This window comes from Rattus norvegicus, chromosome 10 (assembly GCF_036323735.1).
Source record: "Rattus norvegicus strain BN/NHsdMcwi chromosome 10, GRCr8, whole genome shotgun sequence".
In the NCBI taxonomy this organism is placed as follows: Eukaryota; Metazoa; Chordata; class Mammalia; order Rodentia; family Muridae; genus Rattus; species Rattus norvegicus.
In genome coordinates this window covers 55,715,891-55,736,742 of record NC_086028.1, presented here as the reverse complement: position 1 = coordinate 55,736,742, position 20,852 = coordinate 55,715,891, and the positions used below count along the sequence as shown (strand labels likewise).

At 47.2% G+C, this 20,852-nt stretch overlaps 3 protein-coding genes across 5 annotated transcripts; 1 reads left to right on the top strand and 2 right to left on the bottom strand.

Moving 5' to 3' along the window:
* Window positions 1–1,768: 1,768 nt before the first annotated feature.
* On the bottom strand, window positions 1,769–4,544 carry Gltpd2 (glycolipid transfer protein domain containing 2). 2 transcript variants are annotated; one of them, XM_039086600.2, is made up of 3 exons: window positions 4,230–4,514; window positions 3,869–4,035; window positions 1,769–2,573 (listed from the first exon to the last, which is right to left on the bottom strand). In XM_039086600.2, exons 1-3 carry the CDS (start codon window positions 4,512–4,514, stop codon window positions 2,432–2,434), a joined length of 594 nt encoding a protein of 197 aa, XP_038942528.1. In that variant the 3' UTR covers window positions 1,769–2,431.
* Vmo1 (vitelline membrane outer layer 1 homolog) lies at window positions 3,311–10,171 on the top strand. Of its 2 annotated transcripts, none has more exons than XM_039086320.2 (3): window positions 3,311–3,443; window positions 9,389–9,504; window positions 9,818–10,171. In XM_039086320.2, exons 1-3 carry the CDS (start codon window positions 3,441–3,443, stop codon window positions 10,113–10,115), a joined length of 417 nt encoding a protein of 138 aa, XP_038942248.1. In that variant the 5' UTR covers window positions 3,311–3,440; the 3' UTR covers window positions 10,116–10,171. The 2 variants fall into 2 exon arrangements, with proteins under 2 accessions (XP_038942248.1, NP_001178752.1); NM_001191823.1 differs by lacking the exon at window positions 3,311–3,443 and adding an exon at window positions 9,086–9,277.
* A 2,199-nt stretch (window positions 10,172–12,370) lies between these two features.
* Window positions 12,371–18,729, bottom strand: Tm4sf5 (transmembrane 4 L six family member 5). Its single transcript, NM_001107015.1, has 5 exons — window positions 18,504–18,729; window positions 13,687–13,767; window positions 13,183–13,319; window positions 12,784–12,967; window positions 12,371–12,693 (listed from the first exon to the last, which is right to left on the bottom strand). The coding sequence occupies exons 1-5, from the start codon at window positions 18,675–18,677 to the stop codon at window positions 12,679–12,681; spliced, it is 591 nt and encodes a 196-aa protein (NP_001100485.1). The 5' UTR covers window positions 18,678–18,729; the 3' UTR covers window positions 12,371–12,678.
* Between the last annotated feature and the right edge of the window lie 2,123 nt (window positions 18,730–20,852).

Below are 20,852 nucleotides of genomic sequence, written 5' to 3'. Positions count from 1 at the left end.
TTTTTTTTTAAGATTTATTTATTATAAATGAGTACACTGTAGCTGTCTTCAGGCATGCCAGAAGAGGGCATTGGATCTCATTAAGATGGTTGTGAGCCACCATGTGGTTGCTGGGATTTGAACTCAGGACCTCTGGAAGAGCAGTCAGTGCTCTTAACCGCTGAGCCATCTCTCCAGACCCTGGTGAAATGTTTTAAAATTTAGGCAAATAAAATAGCTCAGTCAGTAAAGGTGCTCCTCCCTTATGGTGGATGGAGAAAACCGACACCTCCAAGTCGTCTTCTGACCTCTATACAATCACTGTGGTTCTAGTGCACCCTTCCCTCCCTCAACAAATAACCAAATGTTAAAAAAAAAAAAAAAAACAAAACTTCAAATTTTGGTGAAGCCAAATTTGTTCACTTTTTTCCTTTGGTTGATTTTGTTTCTGCAGTAATACCCCAAATTCCCACATTGATACACTACTTACTAAGGTTTTTGTTTTTGTTTTGCCTTTGTTGCTGGATTCAAACCCAGAACCGTGTGCATGAATGCTAGGCAAGCACTCTGTCACTCACTAAGTGATAGCACAGGCTTCTTTTGACTTTTTTTTTTTTTTTTTTTTTGGTTCTTTTTTTCGGAGCTGGGGACCGAACCCAGGGTCTTGCGCTTCCTAGGTAAGCGCTCTACCACTGAGCTAAATCCCCAGCCCCGACTTTTTTTTTTTAAAGATTTATTTATAGGGGTTGGGGATTTAGCTCAGTGGTAGAGCGCTTGCCTTGGAAGCGCAAGGCCCTGGGTTCGGTCCCCAGCTCTGAAAAAAAGAACCAAAAAAAAAAAAAAAGATTTATTTATTTATTACACATAAGTACACTGTAGCTGTCTTCAGACACACCACAAGAGGGCATCAGATCTCATTAAGATGGTTGTGAGCCACCATGTGGTTGCTGGGATTTGAACTCAGGACCTCCGGAAGAGCAGTCAGTGCTCTTAACCACTGAGCCATCTCTCCAGCCCTTTTGACTTTTTTTTAATTTAATTTAATTTAATTTTTTTTTATTTTGAGGCAAGGAATCCCTAGACTTCGAAAGCTAGCCCTGAACTAATGTAGCCTAGCCAGGTACTGTCCTAGGCCAGCACAGGCTTGTTGAACTCTTATATGAGCCTCCCAAGAAGCTGAGATTACAAACTACCAGGCATGGCTTTTCTGGTTTTTGTTCGTCTTAAAGGATCTCATTACGTCTCAAACTTGATATGTAGCCCAGGCTGGCTTTGAACTCCTGATCCTCTTTCCTCTACATTCCTTTTGCTGGTAGGTTGCTATGCCCTACTCTGCTTTTTGTTTTGTTTGTTTTATTTTGTTTTCCAGACAAGGACTCACTACATAACTCTGGCTGGCCTGGAACTCACAGAGATCTGACAGCTTCTTTCTGCCTTCGAATGCTGGGATTAAAGGCATGGACCACCACGCCAGGTGCCCACACTACTTTTATGTGGGTGATGAGGATCCTAACCCTGGTTCTCACCTCAAGTACTTTACTGGCTAAGCCATTTCTCTAGCCCCCAATGTTGACATCTTAAAGAATCACCTTGGGGCTGGAGAGATGGTTCAGTGGTTAAGAGCACTGACTGCTCTTCCTAAGGTTCTGAGTTCAATTCCCAACAACCACATGGTGGCTTACAACCATCTGTAATGGGATCTGATGCCTTCTTCTGGTGCGCATGAAGACAGCTACAGTGTACTCATACATTAAAAATAGATAAATCTTAAAAAAAAAAAAGAATCACCTTTTGCTGGGAAGTGGTGGCACATGCCTTTAATCTCAGCACTCAGGAGGCAGAGGCAGACACATCTCTGTGAGTTCAAGACCAGCCTGGTCCGCAAAGCAAGTTCCAAGACATCTGGGGCTACACAAGAAAAAAAAAACAAAAAAACTCAGTGTAAAAAAAAAAACCAAAATAAAACAAAACAAACAAACAAACAAACAAAACCAAAAAAGCAAACAAACAAAAGAATCACCGTTTTTTGTAGTTCAGTGACAGTGCAATTGTAAGAAAGGAAAAGATAATCCAGAAGATACATAAGACTCATTTAGACAATGAAACTTGGGAAATGTGGGGAGTAGTCAGATTTCCATAGATTCATTGTTGGTATGGGGAGAGTCAGTTTAACAAGATTTTGGATCTGAGGACCTGGAAAATAGAATTCCTTACTGAGCTAATGTGACAATGAAGGTAATATTTTAGAACAAAGCATTAGAAACTCAGTCTGAACCTGTCAGGTGTGCTATGCCTAGTTGACATCCAAATGGAAATGCCAAATATCCCATTGATACATAGCGTTCTGGAGTTCAGAAGAAAGTCGATTTGAGGTACAATTTGGGAGTTAGTCTAGGAAATGGTTTCTTTCTTTCACATAAACTTGTGGAGGAGTGCCTGATGGTGAGAGGCTTTAGGTTGGAGCAGAACGCAGAAGGAAATGCACTTCTGGTGGAGGAAGGTAGAATTCAGGCCGGACATGCTGCGTTGGCTGTGTGGAGGGCAGATCTGGACTGAGACTTGGGATAGAGCTGGCAACTGAAGCCGTGGAGCAGCTGAAACGAGCAAGGGGAACATGAGGCTTTCAGACACAGAGAACAGGCATATTCCCACATTCCTCCCCCTTAAGCTAGCTCTACAGTCACCATACACAACGCCGAATGCCGACAGTTATTAGAAAATTCTTTTTTTAAACATTTTCTTTCTCTTTCTTTTTTTAGTTTTTTTCAAGATTTATTTTATGTATGAGTACACCGTTGCTGTCTCCAGACACACCAGAAGAGGGCATTAGATTCCATTACAGATGGTTGTGAGCCACCATGTGGTTGCTGGGATTTGAACTCAGGACCCCTGGAAGAGCAATCAGTGCTTTTTTTTTTTTTTTTTTTTTTTTTGGTTCTTTTTTTCGGAGCTGGGGACCGAACCCAGGGCCTTGCGCTTCCTAGGTAAGCGCTCTACCACTGAGCTAAATCCCCAGCCCGGCAATCAGTGCTCTTAACCGCTGAGCCATCGCTCCAGAATTCTTTATTCTTCATTGCTTCTTCCAGCTTCCCAAGGTTGAAGATGAAAGGCCCTCGTACATTAACTTGGGCCGCCCTGTTGGGGGCGGGCCTTAATTGTGGTGACGTCACGGAGGAGGACCACTATCCAAGCCGCCCGTAACTATGAGTACCTAGATCCCACCCCAGAAAAGCCTTCCTGTTCAGTCTCAGGTCGTCGCGGTATCAAGCCAGCTGAAGCAGGCCGTGGCTGGCCAGGAGGCCCTGGGTACGATTGTACACATCCTCCAGGACGCGGGCGGCCCGGGCCAGAGCAACCCGCGCGTCCGCCTCTCCGGTTCCAGGACACGCCAGCTGGAGCAAGCGACTGCGGCTCGGGAGGGTCAGGATCGCCAGGCGAGCGGCCTGACGGATAAGCCATGGATGGTACGGGGCTAGGGCGGTGCTGTAGGCGTCCCTACACTGCGCGCCAGCCTCTGGACCTCCGAGCTTCCCAGTCGCCACCCTATGGAGGCAGAGCTGGGACCAGCGCAACGCGCGGTGCAGCAAAAGCAGCGTTTGAGAGCCGGAGGGCCTCGCTAGGTGCCGGGGTGTGGTCCCCGGACGCTCTAGCAATACTGCTCGCCGTTCCCACGTCGCCATAGTCACCAGCGATGTATAATGTGAAGCATCAGGGCCGTGCACATGAGCCTCGAGGGCGGTCACCTTGTTGGAGGCCTCGCTGGTGGCAAAGGCGAAGACAGAGCCAAGGGGGGTTAGGAGCCTGTTTGGTAGTGAAGTGGGGAGATGACTTGAGAAAGAGCATAGAATTATTTCGGAGAAGATGGGCTTGGGGGAGGGAGACCACTCACCTAAGTAGTTCTCGCCAACCTGCCAGATACTGAGATAACTCCACATCGCCTTCAGGGCTCATACAGGCCAGGAAAGGGCTCACCATGCGACCCAGCAACCCATGAGGCCTCAGACAGGGAGGTTCTTCCTTCTCTGGGACCACTAGGGGTCTCAATGCTGGGCCAATCTGGGAGATAGATATAAGAGATACATGAAAAGTTCCTAGCCTGCTAAGCCTACTTAGCTGGGGTTCCTCCTGGTTTTTCTTCGCGTCTGAAGGGGGAAGGGAAAAGAGAGCCTCCTATCATTAGATTCTCAGTCTGGTTCCCCAGTTTCCTTGTTCGAGAGTCCCCAGACTCTGGCCTTAAAACTCAAACATACCTGGGAAGGTAGCGCTCTCTCTGGATTGCAGGACTGCACCCCAGGCCTGCAGCCTGGTAAAACACCTGAGGTGACAGGAAGCAGAGAGGTGAGGGCTGGAGAAGGAGAAGAGAGCTTGAGTTCCCACAGGCCGGACTGCTGAGTTCTTTGAGCTGGCAACTCAAAGGGCCACTCATGGAAGAGCCATACACTGATATAAAGAAGTAACAGCGTGAAGATAGCGAAAGGGATTGCATGGCGGAACCAGCGTCCCAGGGCTGGGGACAGTGAGACCCCCAGGACCATGCTGGCACACCTCACCTAGCTAGGTGGTGGCCTTTCTCTTCCCGTGGTGTCCAGAGGTGCAGAGGGTTAATAATTAATCTATTAAGGCCCCCTCCCCTGTGTCCTTTGCCCTAGAGGTCAGATCCTGGGGTGAGAGACCTAATGAAGATTTGGGGGACATAGTGTGTGACCGGTCTCTGCATTGCCTTTACCTGTGGGGCTAGCTTGTAGTAAGAGGTGGCCTCTTGTGAGTTCTACTTAAACTCTGGGCACCAATCCACTGTAAACTGCGGATAATGAGTCTTTGTAAGTCTCATGTGAGGATCAAGTGTTAACCCCTGTGAAAACATTCCAAGTGGAAAGCTGATCACAGTTGCCCAACACATCTTCCTGGTTAAGGCAAGGTGATGGGGCATTAGACTCTCTTCTTTTACATTCTTACTGAGAGGTCCTGAAACCTTGGGAGTAAAAATTGCAATTCCCCAGGAAGCATACCGGGCTTCTCAGAGGGAGCCACTGACCAAGAGCCTTGAGTCAACGATGCCCTGACTTAGGTAGGATAGTTGGGAGCTGAGTCAGCTCCTGGACACACCGAGCTGGAGGAGATAACAAGGCCAGAACTGAGCCGGTTTCCAAAATTCCTCAAGGTCTCACCAATTATAGCAGAACTAACAGCAACCAATGAAAACGGTACTAATGTTACTACTGTGAGCCCTACCAATCATGTTAGAGGTTACCTAATCCTTCTGGAAAATTGCCCTAGACCTGCCTAAAAGGGGACCTCGCAAGCTCCTCAAGTTGTTGCCATTTTGTCGTGGCCCCTGCGTGCCGGTAATTTCTGCAGAATAAACGCTCTTTGCCCTTGCATACTATTTGAGTCTGAGGTCTCCCTTCAGCGATTCTTAGATGTCATGATTTAATTTTTTTGAGCTTCACATTAGCTTTCATTCATTAACTCAATCGTTACTTTCCCATGGTAGACCCCCGCCCCCCAGAATACAAAAGCATTCTCATAGCTGGCCACAGTAGCCCATGTAACCTTAGGTATTTGGGAGGCTGGAGTAGGAATATTAAAAGTTCAAGGCCAGCCTGGGTAACTTATCTAGACTCTGTCTTAAACATTTTTATAAAAAAGACCATTTCAACTCCAGTAATAATGTTTAGAGGTGCTCAGCACAGCCCAGTATTTGGTATAGCATTGTCTGTAATACAGACTCTTTTTTTTTTTTCGGAGCTGGGGACCGAACCCAGGGCCTTGCGCTTGCTAGGCAAGCGCTCTACCACTGAGCTAAATCCCCAACCCTGTAATACAGACTCTTAACAAAAAATGTCTATCCAGAACCCTTGTAACAGAATTGTTAATCTTTATTCAAAGAAACTTAGGAAAGCACCAAAATCCACATAAGGCGCATGCCCAGGCTGACTTCGAGGAGTTTGTGCTCTGAGATCTAAAGTCCCTGTGACATTGCCTAAAACAACAAAACTGTAGCAGTGTATATGGTGATCCCACTTGTGCTAAATGTGTCCATGACAGGTTCTAGTGCATTTTCCTTATTGAGGAGCAGAAAACCAGTGTGTAAGTTTTGAAGGCACAAATACAGAGTCAGAAAAATAAATATCAAGCTTTTTAAAATAATAAAAATCGGGGTTGGGGATTTAGCTCAGTGGTAGAGTGCTTGCCTAGGAAGCGCAAGGCCCTGGGTTCGGTCCCCAGCTCCGAAAAAAAAGAACCAAAAAAATAAATAAATAAATAAAAATCAAGCCTTGTTCTGTGAAAAATTAAGAAAAAAGTATAAAATGGGTTAGGGATATAGTTCAGAGTAGAGTGTCTTCGTACAATGTGCAAGACTGTAGGTTCAGTCCCAATACCGTGTGTGTTGTGTGTGTGTGTGTGTGTGTGTGTCTGTGTGTGGTGTGTGTCTGTGTGTGGTGTGTGTGTGTCTGTGTGTGTGTGGTGTGTGTGTGTCTGTGTGTGTGTGTGTAGTGTGTCTCTGTGTGTGGCGTGTGGTGTGTGTCTGTGTGTGTGTGTGTGGTGTGTGTGTCTCTCTCTGTGTGTGTGGTGTGTGTGTGTGTGCGCCTGTGTGCTGGAGTGTGAGCTGTGGTGAAGACAGGTACTTTCTCCCTCTGTGTACTTTGAGGATTGAATCCATGACTTTATGGATGCATTGGGTTGTAAGTGTCATCAAACCCCACCTTTCCTCCTTCCCCTTTTTATTCTCAAGACAGGATCTAAACTGTTCAGGTTGACTCATTTTATTTATTTGTTTGTTTGTTTGTTTGTTTGTTTGAGACAGGATCTCTTTACATAGCCCCAGTTTCTTTTATTCATTCATTCATTCATTCATTCATTCATTCACTTACTTAACTTACTTGTTTGTTTGTTGAGACGGAGTCTCTCTACATATCCCTGGCTGTCCTGGAACTCACTATATACATCAGGCTGGCCTCAAACTCACAGATCTGCCTGCTTCTACTTCCTGAGTGCTGGGATTAAAGGCGTGCATTATCATGCCCTATATCCCAGGCTGATTTTGAACTTTCTATCCTCTGACTTAGCTATTTGAGCCCCTGTGATCATAGGCAGACTTGAGCCACTAGGCCTGGCCGGGCACCTTACTTTCTTTGGCCATTTGTCGGCATTTAGAATATTTCTTCTTTTTTAAAAAATGTTATTTATTTATTTTTATTTATATGAGTACATTGTTACTGTCTTCAGTCACACACCAGAAGAGGGCATCAGATCCAATTACAGATGGTTGTGAGCCACCATGTGGCTGCTGGGAATTGAACTCATAGCAGTCAGTGCTCTTAAACCACTGAGCCATCACACCAGCCCTAGAATATTTCTTAAACCAAATGCCTTGTAAATAAATATGCGTTAAAGAAACAGAGGAATGTGTATGAGGTCAGCAGATCAGGGGTGGTGCCCCCTAACAAATTTAGCCAAGTTTTGTTTTCTTGTTTTGTGAATTAGGGGTCCATCTGCTGGTCAAAGAAGGAAAGGCATTCTGGGAAAAGATTCAAGACTATTAAGTAAGGCAAGGTAAAGGGGATATAATACCAGAACTCAGGCAGCCAATGCAGAAGATCAAGAGTCCCAGGCCAGCCTTGGCTACATAGTGAATGGCATTTCTTCTGTCTTAAAGAATACAAGAAGCAGAAGAAGAGCAGCCACCTCAGTCCCTGTCCATAAAGTCTTAAAATTATTCCTGTCTCAAAGGATGTGGTGACCCATGCTGATAATCCTAGGACTGAGGCAGGAGGATGGTGGACAATTCAAGGTCAGCCTGGGCTACTGTGTTGGATTGTCTGCCAACTTGACATGAGCTAAAGTTATCTAACAGGAGGGAACCTCAATTAAGAAAATGTCTCCATAAGATATGGCTGCAGGTAAACCTGTAGGACATTTTCTTAATTACTGATTGATGGGGGAGAGACCAGACTGCTGTGGGTGGTGCCCTCCCTGAGCTGGTGGGCCTGGGTTCTATAAGAAAGCAGGCCGAGCAATCCATGAGGAGCAAACCAGTAAGCAGCACCCCTCCATGGCCTCTCATCAGCTTCTGACCCCAGGCTCCTCCCAAGCTAGAGTTCCTCCAGTGGAAGTGTAAGCCAGATAAACTCTTTCTTCCCAACTTGCTTTTGGTCATGGTGTTTCATTACAGCAATAGAAACCCTAAGTAAGACAGCTACACACAGTATTTTAGAACAACCTGGGTTACAGAGGGAGTCCCTGTCTCTCTGGGTATATTTGGTGTCCAAGATTCTCAAGGAATCAGCCACAGCCTTAAAAAGACCTTTTCCGGGGTTGGGGATTTAGCTCAGTGGTAGAGCGCTTGCCTAGCAAGCGCAAGGCCCTGGGTTCGGTCCCCAGCTCCGAAAAAAAAATAAAAATAAAAATAAAAAATAAGCAAGCACAAGGCCCTAGGTTCGGTCCCCAGCTCCGAAAAAAAAAAAAAAAAAAAAAAGACCTTTTCCCAGCCCCTATCCTTCACAGACGTGATCTATGTTAATGGTATTCTTTTTTATGTCCTGTAAATACTGTCATCCTCACACTGTCCCCTGCCTAATCCTGTCCCTGGCAGATTTTTCCTAGGATTGCTGCAGTCTCCAGCTTTGGCTCAGGTGCTGGGATTTCCCTCAGTTCACTGGGGCAGTGGAGGGTTGGGGGGCAAGTCACCCGCAGCTCTCTCGTCTACTAGCTAGGAAATATAATTTCTATCTTATAATCATTGCGACGATGACATGAAATGCCTGAGGAGTGCCTATCACAACCAGCGGTAAGTATTCGGTAAGTGCTTTTTTTTTTTTTTTTTTTTTTTTCCCCCCGGAGCTGGGGACTGAACCCAGGGCGGTAAGTGCTAATTTAAACTCAGTGGCTTCCACTGCCCCTCCTTCCCTAACTCCTGGGGGCCTCAAATCTTCAGGGTTCCTGGATCGGAGCAGATTAGTCTTGAGTGTCACTTAATCTTGGTCATTCTTCCGCAATCTGAGCCATGAAAGGAGAGGGCTGGTATAGAGCTGCAACCTGAATCTTGATGGGGACAGGACGGATATAAATCCAGCTAAATGACCAGATTCACAGGTAATGCAGGATGAAGTTGCAGGCTGAAGCTGGGCTGCTACTGCTGCTGTGGGTGATGAGCTGTGCACACGCACAGAAACTTATTCACGTAGAACCACGATATGCATCGATTGTTGAAGTGACCAACGGTGGTACCTGGGGTGACTGGGCCTGGCCTGAGATGTGTCCTGATGGATACTTTGCCAGTGGGTTCTCTGTCAAGGTGAAGGTTCAGAGTTGGGTCTTGGAAAGGGCAAAGGTGTGACAAATTGCAGAACTGAAAATGAGGAGGATCCCCTCAGTGGACCTTACTTCTGCTTCCCTCCTGACCTAGGTGGAGCCCCCTCAAGGCATTCCTGGAGATGACACAGCCCTGAATGGAATCCGGCTGCACTGCACTCGAGGGAACGCACAGCAAAACACCCATGTCGTGGAGTCCCAGTCTGGGAGGTGAGATTAGGGACTAAAAACCACAGTGGGGTGGAGCATTTATCTAGTGTTTGTAAAGCTCTAGGTTCACTCTCCAATGGGAAGGACACTCTCCCTAGTATGAAGGTAAACCCCTTCCCTTCTGTTAATTCCCTTTCTTGAGATAAACTCCATTAAGGTTGTAGAGGTGTGGGGTGGAAGTCCGCCCGAGTACTCTGGGAAACACAGGCGGTTAGACCCAGCCCATCCCTTTTCAGCAGTGCTGGGTTTGGAAGTCGCCATGGTGGGTAGGAGGTGCTCACAGAGCCATTACAACTCCTTCCTTCTCTTGCAGCTGGGGCTCATGGAGTGAGCCTCTGTGGTGCCCTGGCACTAGCTTCCTAGTGGCTTTCTGCCTTCGGGTGGAGCCATTTACGTTTCCAGGGGACAACACGGGAGTGAACAACGTGCGCTTCCGTTGCTCGGACGGTGTGGAGCTGGAAGGGCCTGGGCTGAACTGGGGAGACTATGGAGAGTGGAGCGACTCGTGTCCCAAAGGTGTCTGTGGCTTGCAGACCAAAATCCAGAAGCCTAGAGGCCTCCGAGATGACACTGCACTTAATGACGTCAGAATATTCTGCTGTAACAGCTGATGCTGTCAGTCTGCCAGCACTGCCTCTTACTATTAAAGCTTCTTCCTGGTCTTGGCTTTGCTGTCCCTTGATTTAGAGACAATAAGCTGCCTGCTTCCTTGCCTCTTCTTTCTTGACCTGGCATGGCTCAAGGCCTGCATTCAGGTTTGGCTTCAGGGTCACATAGTTCAGAACAAAGAACTTGGACACATGAATTTCTGGGCCTTGGCTCTCTGAAGACATCTGTAGATAATATGTCCCTTGTAAGAGCCCACATTGTCTTCCTTCCAAACCATCAGTGTCATCAGATTAAGGAGTGGGATGGAAGTTGTGTCCACTCCCAAACCCCGTACTCAGAGGGACAGGATGAGTAGACCCAATCTACCCCTTATTGGCAGCACCTAGTTTGGAAGTCCCCAGGTGGGTGGGAGGTGCTCACAGAGCCAGTATACCTAGTTGCATGGTAATACAAATGGTTTACATTTTAGTTTTTATAGCTTTGAGACTAAAGAATCTTTTCCCATAGTTTCTACCACCTGTCTCATCCCCACCTCACCTTGCTAGTTTCAAATAGTGGCTTTCCTAATAGAAATTGTCATCCAAGACTTACTCTCATTGTTTTATCTACTTGGAATCAATCCCCCAGCTACCTATATTCAGAAATCAAGCTTTCCCTATCATGGCAAGTATTTCCTTCCACCAGCCAATACGTATCTCATTACCAACAGGTTTTTAAAATGTTTACTGAATAAAAAAGGAAAGACGTGACTGTTAGTATTCCTTTTAGGCTCCACCCCACATTTGCCTGGCAACAGCCAGGTATGCTTGACAATATAAAAGGGGCTGCTTGCCCCCACAACCCCCACTCTCTTCTTGCTCTCTTACCCTTTTCCCACTCTGTCCCTTCTCTCGCTATTCCCCTTTCCCCTCTCTCTCTGCACTTCATGGCCAGCCTCTACTTCTCTACTCTTCTATTCTCTCTGTCTCTACTATCCCATCAACTTCCCTCTCCATGCCCTAAATAAACTCTACTTCTATACCATACTCATGTGGCTGGTACCTCAGGGGAAAGGGATGCCTCAGCATGGGTCTGCAGAGGTAGCCCCTTCTCCTGGACCATACCGCACCTCTAAACATCCCTGACTTCTTTTTCTTTTTTATAAAACACAACAATAACTGCTCCTCGGTATGACAGAGGAGAAGGTTTATTATAGATAAAAGGGAGGTGTGTGGCCAGAGGCAGGGACATCTGGGAAAGTCCAGAGTGACCATGACCCTGAGCCAGGCTATTTGAGGAAGGTAGGGAGAGGAGAGGGGAGAGAAAGCCAGACCAAGAGACTAGGAAGGTAAAAAAAAAGTGGGGGGGGAGGGGCAGGTAACCAAAATGGCTACATTAAATAGGGAAGGGAAGCTGGGGGATGGGCAGTCCAACCCCTGGGCTGGAAATGTGTAGGGTAAGGAGCAGGGTCTGCCACCCAGTACCCTATAACACGGTAAGGACTGAGGATGCTGGGAGAATCTGGTGGCCAGGTCCACTTTGATATATTAAATAGGCAGCTCAGCTAACCCTTTGTCCCTGGTTTGAGAACGTTTCCCCATCAACTGAAATGATCCTTCACTTCTTTAAAAAGAAATTGCCAGTGGTAGATTTAAGAAAAGCGAGACAGGGGCAGGCAGACTCTCTGTATAACAGGGAGCTACCAGGAAATTACGGATTATGTCTGTGGGTGGGGGTGAGGGGTTGGGGGGAATGAAGGGTGGGGTTTGACTAGAGCAGCATGTGCTGTTTTCAGTACCTGAGCATATTTCGTTTCTGCCGGTAAAGTAGAAGGGTCAGGCTGGGGCTAAGCTGTACTTTACGGCTTGGAGCTATTTGTCCAGGACAGCTTGACTCAATTCCTCATGACCTCATGACCTCATGACTGGAGGCTATTACCCAACAGTGGAAAGTGGGGCTTCAGTAGGTATAGCTGCTTGATGCTAAACCTGAGGACCAGAGTTTGATCCCCAGAACACACATGGTATGAAAACCAACTCCTACAAGTTGGTTCTCTGACACGCGCGCGCACACACACACACACACACACACACACACACACACACACACAAATGTAAAGAAAATTAAAATCAGGGTTGGGGATTTGGCTCAGTGGTAGAGCGCTTGCCTAGGAAGCGCAAGGTCCTGGGTTTGATCCCCAGCCCCGAAAAAAAAAAAAAAAAAAAAAAAAAGAAAGAAAATTAAAATCAAAATCGCTCAACTTTCATCATTGGCACATTAATTTCCTTGAGAGCACATAATTTTATTTCCAGAACAATAATATGTTGTTGTTGTTGTTGTTGTTGTTGTTAAGAGAATAACCAGCCGGGGTGGGGGCTTGGGGGGTGGAGTAGGGTACAAATAGAAACCCCAAGCCTAGACACATATCTCTGGAGGCCCATGCACATTCCTTCCGAAGGCTGAACCAGAACTGGGGAAGGGTGCTCAGGGCTGTTTATTCCACTAAGGTTTTTTTTCTAGCCACCCAGGGGAGTGGGTGACCGCTCCGACTTCCAGAAATGAGGTATTAGGGGTGGCCCATGGAACTCAGTGAGCTGAGCCCTGAAAGAAAAAAGAAAGAGTAAAGACTAAGCCAAGAGCAAACAAGATTTCTCAGCCGTGCACCCAGAAATGCTCGCCAAGCCGTCCTACCTCCTTTTTCCGGCAATCGCCACACAACACGCCCAAGGTCGCATTCACCAGCTGTATTCCGCACAACACTGTTTCCAGACTTGAGGCGACCACCAGAATTGAGAAGAGCGTCACATTCCAGGGTACCACGTGAGGTGGCGCCTCACATAAATTCCAAAGAGTGTCATTGTGCAAGTAACCGCCTCTGTGGATGGACAGGGTCATTTAAGAGAAGCTGCTCACACAGCAGGCCCCACTACCACCCAGTGCAAGGATTTACTAAGATCTGTAAAGGGCTGGATGGGCCATTTGGAAGGAACTCTCTAGGAGCTCAGTCTGGTCCATCATTTCTGGACCACGTAGGAAGAGCAGGTGGGGAGAGGCACAGAACGGGGCATACAAATAAAAAGAAGGACTTACTGGGTTTCTTGGAAGTGGTAGTCCCATTTGTTATTTATTAAGCATTTGGGTCCCACTCGGAGCCCAGCTCCTGCCACTGACAGGCAGTAGATAGCACCAAGTATCCCAAAGGCGGAGGAGAAGACAGAGCGCAGCATCTAAACCCGGCATGGAAAGGTAAGGTGAGTAGGCCCGCCTTGGAAAGACACCCATGTAGACATCAAGTAGGCCCTTGGAGAGACACCCATGCCCAATTCCTTCCGCATATTGCAGCGTTCCTGTTCAGCCTGCCTAAAAATACAGTTGTCTTTAAACCTCGAGTTTGAGCCTAAGCGAATCCTAAAAGTCATCTACCGTGGAGGTTCACGGGGCTTGTTAGGCCCCTCTGGTCAGGTTCCTTTGAGACCCAAGGCTGGGAGGGAGGTGGCTCCTGAGACCTCCTAGAGGCTGCATGTAGACAGTGCTTCGGTTCTGTGGGGGAAGGCATCAAAAACCAAGGCTTAAACTTGTGATTTTGGTTCTTACCCTGCAGCGGTTCCCACAGCAGCCTGCACCGCAGCAGCCCTTTCCCCCGGCCCGGACTGCAGCAATTCCAGGGCACAGCACCTGTGGGATGAGAACTGGTGCTAGCAGGTTCCCCTAGGTCCACAAGGCTACATTTGCTTCACTGTGCATCTCAGGGAAGCTGCCCATGATGCCCTGAGCCCTTTGGACTACAAAACCTTATCTAAATTTCTCTGAATCACTGTTGGACTCAACCTTAATGTATAATTATTTATATGCCTGCCTTATCTCTATCCAGACTATAGCTTCCTGGAGGGTTGGGTTCAATACACTACAGCTATCTTAGATAGAAGGCCACCAAACCTTTGGGTCAGAGGGGGCAATGTCTATTCTGCACAAATACTGCCCTATGGTAGGTACCTACTTGAAAGGGAGTCAGGAGCTGTGACTTGATTACTTTCTTAGGGTATCAGAGTCAGAGAGAATGCCCCACGCTGACACACACCTTCAACGGTACCATAGGACAGTGCTATTAGAGGGTACGATGAGCAGGCTTGGTGGTCCACTGTGTAAGGATCTGCGCAGAGACTCTGCCTTGGATCGCAGGATTTCCTAAGAGTCAGTCTTGTCTTGTTTCCCCCTCATGGCCTTTAATATGAAGCTCATACCTGCCCAGGTAACCGCTCACCTGTTAAGAGTCACTTGCAGGTACCCAGGCAGCCATATTAAACCGCCTGAAGGATCTGCTCATCTGACTGTCTTAGTTTCAACTCAGCCTCAGCAAGCCTCATGCCGACCTCACAATAGCCCCCAAATTCATCTGCCTTTTGTCTTTCTTGTCTTCTTCAGTGGAAAAATACCCATCGTTTCACCTAGGCTGGGAGATTTTGAGCCTCCTGTGCGAGGCCTTACTTCAAGTCTCCTGTACTTTCCCTCAATAGCATCTGAATCTCTTAGTCCTTTAAACTCTTTCATGCACTCAGCCCCCACTCCCCTTCCAGGAGGAAGATGTCCTCTGCTTCTCTAATAGATTCTCACCACTCCCATGTTTCATACCATCCCAGACTCCATTGCACATGCTAACATTTGATTAACTTCATGTTTAATCATTCTTTTATCTGCCCAATTCCTTTGAGGTATCTTCAAAGATATCCTAGGCTGGTGTGTGTGTGTGTGTGTGTGTGTGCTCTCCATCCTGTAATTTCATTCCCAGTTCACACTGGGGTGGGGACTCAAGTTAGCCTGGGCTACATAGCAAGTTCCAGGCTATCCAAGAACTCACCAAGACTGAACTCACAAGCATTTGAGACTCCCTTACTCTGCCTCCAACCTCATGTACCACAACTGCCCTTGCCTTGTACCTTAGTCCCACTGGACCACATTCTAGCAGCGTGTCCATGGAATTCCACAGCTGCCTTTTTTTGTTCTTTTGTCTTACTCTAAGACTTGAACCCAAAAGCCTTGCGCACAGAAGGCAAATGTACTGTCATGGAGCCTAACTCCAGCCCATTTTTCTCTTAATAATTTATTTTGAGGCAAGGTCTACTATTGCCAAGGTTGGCATTAACTCAGGATCCTCTGCCTCCAAAGTGCTTGGTTCTAGACAGTCACTGTACCCGGGCTGTCTCCTAGCAACACCCCAAACCCCACCATTTTCTCTTTCTTTCCTCTGTCCTCTCCTCTTATCTTCCTCCCCTCCCGGCCCCAAAGTTTTCACTCTCTAGCACCCAGGAAGGATGTGAACACCAGATCCTCCCGCTTTGGCCTCCGGAGTGCAAGGATTACATGCATACAGCAGCCTGGTCGTCTTTTTCCAAAGAAAGGACTGAAAGTTTTAGTCCCACCATCAGTTGCAACCTGAGAGATCTGCTTAGCTCAATCCATTTCTCAGTGCTCTCTCCTTTCTCCTGCCTCATGACTGATCTAAGGGCAACATGACACCTTCTTGCCTTTTTTTTTTTTTTCTTTTTTTCGGAGTTGGGGACCGAACCCAGGGCCTTGTGCTTGCTAGGCAAGCGCTCTACCACTGAGCCAAATCTCCAACCCCCTTCTTGCCTTCCTAGTGATGTCACATGAGCAGACACCTAAAATTGCATTTCTTTTCTTTTCTTTTCTTTTTTAAGAGAGAGTCCCACTGTGTAGCCTCAGCTGGGCTGGAACTTGATTGGTAGACACCAGGGTGGCCTCCCACTCACAGATACTCTCCTATCTCTGCCTCCTGAGTGCTGGATTTAAAGGCACGTATGTGCCTCACACCTGGCTAGCACTGCCTTTTTTGATTTAACAATGTCTTTTCCTTTTGTTTGTTGAGAAACGGTCTCACTCTGTAGCCTGTGTTGCCCTGGACTTCACTATGTAGCCCATGCTGGCCTTGAACTTGCAATAGTCCTCTCTGCCTCAGCCTCCCAAGTGCTAGAATTACAGATCTTAGACACCAAATCCCTCCTCTCCTCTCCTGTCTTTGTCTCTGTCTCAGATTTATGGGTGCTGGAGAGAAGGCTCAGCGATTAAGAGCACTGATTATTCGTCTAGGACCTAGGTTCAATTCCCAGCACCCACATGGTAGCTCACAACCATATTCAATTCCAATTTCAGAGGATCTGATGGGCTTCTGATCCCTGTGGTTACCAGACATGAGTGTGACACTCAGGCACACATGTAAGTAAATATCCATACACATACATTCTAAAAAGATTTCTTTTTATTTTATGTGTGTGCGAATGCCTTTACGTATGTATGTGTACCACACCTGTGCCTGGCGTGCACGTCCTTGCCTGGAATTGGAGTTGTAGGCAGTAAAGCCTCCATAGGGGTGCTGGGAACCAAACTTGGTTCCTCTGCAAGAGCAGGAAGTACTTGTCTGTCTGTCTGGCTATCTGTCTGTCTTTTGAGACAGGGTCTTTCTATGTAGCCATGGTTTCCCTGGAACTCAATATGTAGACCAGGCTGGTCTTGAAACTTGCTCAGTAGACCAGGCTAGCCTCGGAGATCCACCTGCCTCTGCCTCCCAAGTGATGGGATTAAAGGTGTGTGCCACCATATCTAGCAGCTGCAAGTGCTGTTAACCACTGAGCCATCTCTCCCATGCACTCTTCTCCTTTTAAAGGAAGGGTCTCTGTGTTGCCTCTTACACAGGCTGGCTTAAGCTCTCAGCTCTGCTGTAGTCTTCAGACAGCTGAGAGCCAGGTACAGTCTTGTATGCTCACAATTCCAGTGTTTTGGAGGAAAGGGAAGATCCAGGGCTTTAACCTCCTCCTTGGTTACAGAGTCAGTTCAAGGCATACTGGGTTTCATGTGACCTCGTCTTAAAAACCAGAAAGAAAAAAAAGTTGGGCCTAGAGATGCATGGCTGCAGTCTCAGCATTTAGGAGGGAAGTGGCTTCCTGGGCTCAAGTCTGTCCTCATCTACACATGCTCACATGCAAGGCAAGGATGGTGTGAAACCTACCCCAAACAAAACAAAAGACAAACCACAATAACAATAACCAAAAAAATTGTGTAGGGGGTGGTGGCGAACATCTGCCTCTGCAGATGGATCTCGGAACACCTGGTCTACATAGTGACGTCTAGGCCAGTCAGGATCTCACCCAGTAAGAGTAGAAAACATGATGTCAGAGGGCAAGGGAAGGGAGTTGCTAAGGGAGAGGTATCTCCACTCAGCTTACAAAAATGTGACCAGCAGAGGGGACCAAAGTGTAGCTTTTCCCAGAGAAGTTCAACAGTCGGTTGTGTTAAAGGTGGGGAACCATGCTAGGCAGATCTCTTTATCCCATGGAGATGATACACTAGGTTAACCATCCAAAAGTCCTCCCAAATGGTCAGGCATGGTACCACACACCTGTACTTGAGAGCTTCAGGCAGGAAGAATTCAAGTTCTAGGCTGACCTAGGTTATATAAGGAGTCCCCGGCTGGCCTGACATACAATTGGGATGTTGCTTCTAAATGAACAAACAAAAAGTAAAAAAGGAAAAAGAAAATTCTCTAAATGGGAGGGAGTTGGAAGGCGGAGGGAAATCTAGATAGAATATTTGTGTTTCTCTTTTCCTCGCTTGCTTTTGGTTTTTCAAGACAGGGTTTTTCCTGGGTAGCCCTGGTTGTCCTGAAACTTGCTCAGTAGACCAGGCTAGCCTCGGAGATTCGATTGCCTCTGCCTCTGGAGTGCTGGGACTAAAGGCGTGCACTGTAATGACTGGCTCTTCCCTCCCTAGTCCGCAGGAAGACTGGGACATCTACTCTAATATACCGACCTAGGTCTATGATTATTATCCTTAAGCTTAACTTAGTAGAGACTGGGGATCCTAGGAGACAGGCTGGGAAGGAACAGCTGTGGAAAGAGAAGGGAAGCGACATGGAACTGTCTGGTGCAGTGTCTAATCTGAGATATCAACCTGGGCACCCACCCTTGCCAGTGAGTTGTGACACTGCTCTGAAACTTCCCACACAACTAGCTTCTACCCTCATAATGATTATTTTAAAAAGCATGTGTTCAGTAGTAGAGGCAAGGAGGGGCTCAGAGAAGTACTCCCTAGTAGGGAAGCCCTCCCTTTCTCCCACTTTTTTTTTTTTTTCCGGAGCTGGGGACCGAACCCAGGGCCTCTTACCACTGAGCTAAATCCCCAACCCCTCCTTCCTCCCACTCTTCAGACACTCAACTCAGGCCCCTCCTGGACCTTCTACAGAATGGTTGCTGTACATGAGCAGACGGACAGACCCCCTAGTCCCCACCAAGTCCTTGCCATTTCATCCAGAGCAAATGAGTTCTTTCCCCCTCTTCTCAGTTCCAGCCACTGTCCCTTAACTCAGTACCCAGGTCCCTGGCCAGGGCTCCAGCTCTCACCATCAAGCCCCCTCCAATGAAGCCGCCCATGAGCCAAACTTGCAAGCTGAGGTTGCCATCCGTCCAGGTGGTCTTCCCATCAGGTACCAGCAGGAGGGCATTGGCCACGATGCAGATCAGGGAGAGAGGGATGAGGGAGAGCCCCAGGCATCGAGCACACTTTCCAGTACACATGCCTGAGGCGTCCGGAAAGGCAGGTGCGGAGTGAAAGTGAGCTGGCAGTACCAGGCTCCGGAGGAAAAAAGGCTGGAGCTCGGAGCAAAGGTCTGAGGAGAGGAGTGGCAGCAACAGGTAGAATCGAAGTGATAAGAGAGAGGCCCTGAGGAGGCAGAGGGGCTGCAGCAGGTGAGGCGAAGGGGCTGTGTGGCAATAGGAGCTGTGGGAGCTGGTCGCACAAGGGAAGATGGCTGGGGTCAGCGACTTCTTCCTTGGTCTGTGTACACCTTTCCACAGCCCCTTATCATCTACTTGAAGACTCAGCTGAACCATTCACCTCTGGAAGTCTCAGTTATTCCATCTGTGAGAAAGATTGGCTGAAGCCACTTGCCCAGAGAGCTGTTTATAAGGATTGGACGGGACAAGTTAAGGACTTGTCAACGGGGAAGTGCAGGACAGATGTACGGTGGCTTTATGATTTCTGTCCCACAGGGAGAGGTTTTTCTGTAAAGAAACTAAGAAGACTACAGTGGAGCCAAGCAGGGGCTCACACTGGTAACTGAGAGCTGTTCAGGAAGAGTGTGTGTTTGAGGCCTGCCCGGGTGTACTGGCTATGCGACACCCTGACACAAGTTAGAGCCATCAGAGAGGAAAGAGTTGAGAAAATGCCCCCATGAGATCCATTTTCTCAATTAGTGATCAGTGGGGGAGGGCCCAGCTCATGCTGGGTGGTGCCATCTCTGGGCTGATGATTCTCCGTTCTGTAAAAAAAAAAAAAAGCAGGCTGAAGAAGCCAGGAGAAGCAAGCCAGTAAGCATCACCATGGCGTGTGCATCGACTCCTGCCTCCAGGTTGCAGCCCTGCTTGAGTTCCTGTCCTGACTTTTCCCAATGGTGGACTGTGATATGGAAATATAAGTTGAGCAAACCCTTTCCTCCATGTTGAGGCCAGCTCCTTTGAACATAACTGTAGCCATTTTGTATCCAGTCTCCATTTTGCTCATAAGATGAAATTAAGTTGAGGTTCTTAGGCTCCACTTCCCAGAAGTAATTATCCATGGCTGACAGGGAAGAATGGTACTAATAAGCCAAAAAGTGATGATTGTGATATTTATGCTGTTATCTCAATATATTGAACTCCCTGGTTGACTACCTGTGCCTTTCCTCTTACTTCAGCTAGGACCAATCAGCTTAAAGTTTAGCTAATGACACTCTGTCCAGTTAGCCAAAAATGGCGTGCCACACTTCACTGCTTGCTTTTAAACTTCTGAACCTGGTTTTTCCTATAAAAAGCCTGCCCTGAGGACAGACTGGCACCACAATTAGGTTTCCAAGTCCTTTTTTTTGTAGTCCTGAGTATTCAATTTTGAGGTGTGTTCCAATAAACTATTCTTGCTTAACTGAGATGGATGTTTGTGTGGTTTGTGTGGTGATTCCTGAACCCCAATGCTCCCCAACTTGCTTTTTGGTCATAGTGGGTTTTTTTGCAGCAATAGAAACCCTAAGACACTGAGTTACATTGCAAGACTTTACCTGAAAACAACAATAACAAACAAAAACAAAAAAATCCAAAAAAGTATGGTAATGATTTCTTTTTTTTTTTTCCTCCGGAGCTGGGGACTGAACCCAGGGCCTTGCACTTGCTAGGCAAGCACTCTACCACTGAGCTAAATCCCCAACCCCGATAATGATTTCTTATTTATTTCTTCTTCTCAAAATTTTTTGTTTTGTTTTGGTTTTTCAAGACAGGGTTTCTCTGTGTAGCCCTAACTGTCCTGGAACTCACTCTGCAGACCAGGCTGGCCTTGAACTCAGAGATCCACCTGCCTCTGTCTTCTGAGTGTTGGGATTAAAGGTGTGTGCCACCACTGCCCAGCTCTTAAATTTTGTTTCTGCACCCTTTTCTATTTCTCAGAGTGAACTCAGGCATTCCGTCTCTGGTGATTCAATGATGACTGTATGAACCAAGATGGTCCCATTTTCTTTCTATTTAATTTCAGTTTCATGTGTGTGCGTATTTTGCCTACATGTATATCTGTGAAGCACTTGTGTGCCTCAGGTCTACAAAAGCTAGAGGAGGAAATTAGACCCCATAGGACTGAAGTTACAGGAGATTTAATGTTCCTTAGGACCTGGTGCTGAGAGCGCAAGGATTCATAGTTTCAGGACCAAGCCCCAGACTGTACCCTTGAAG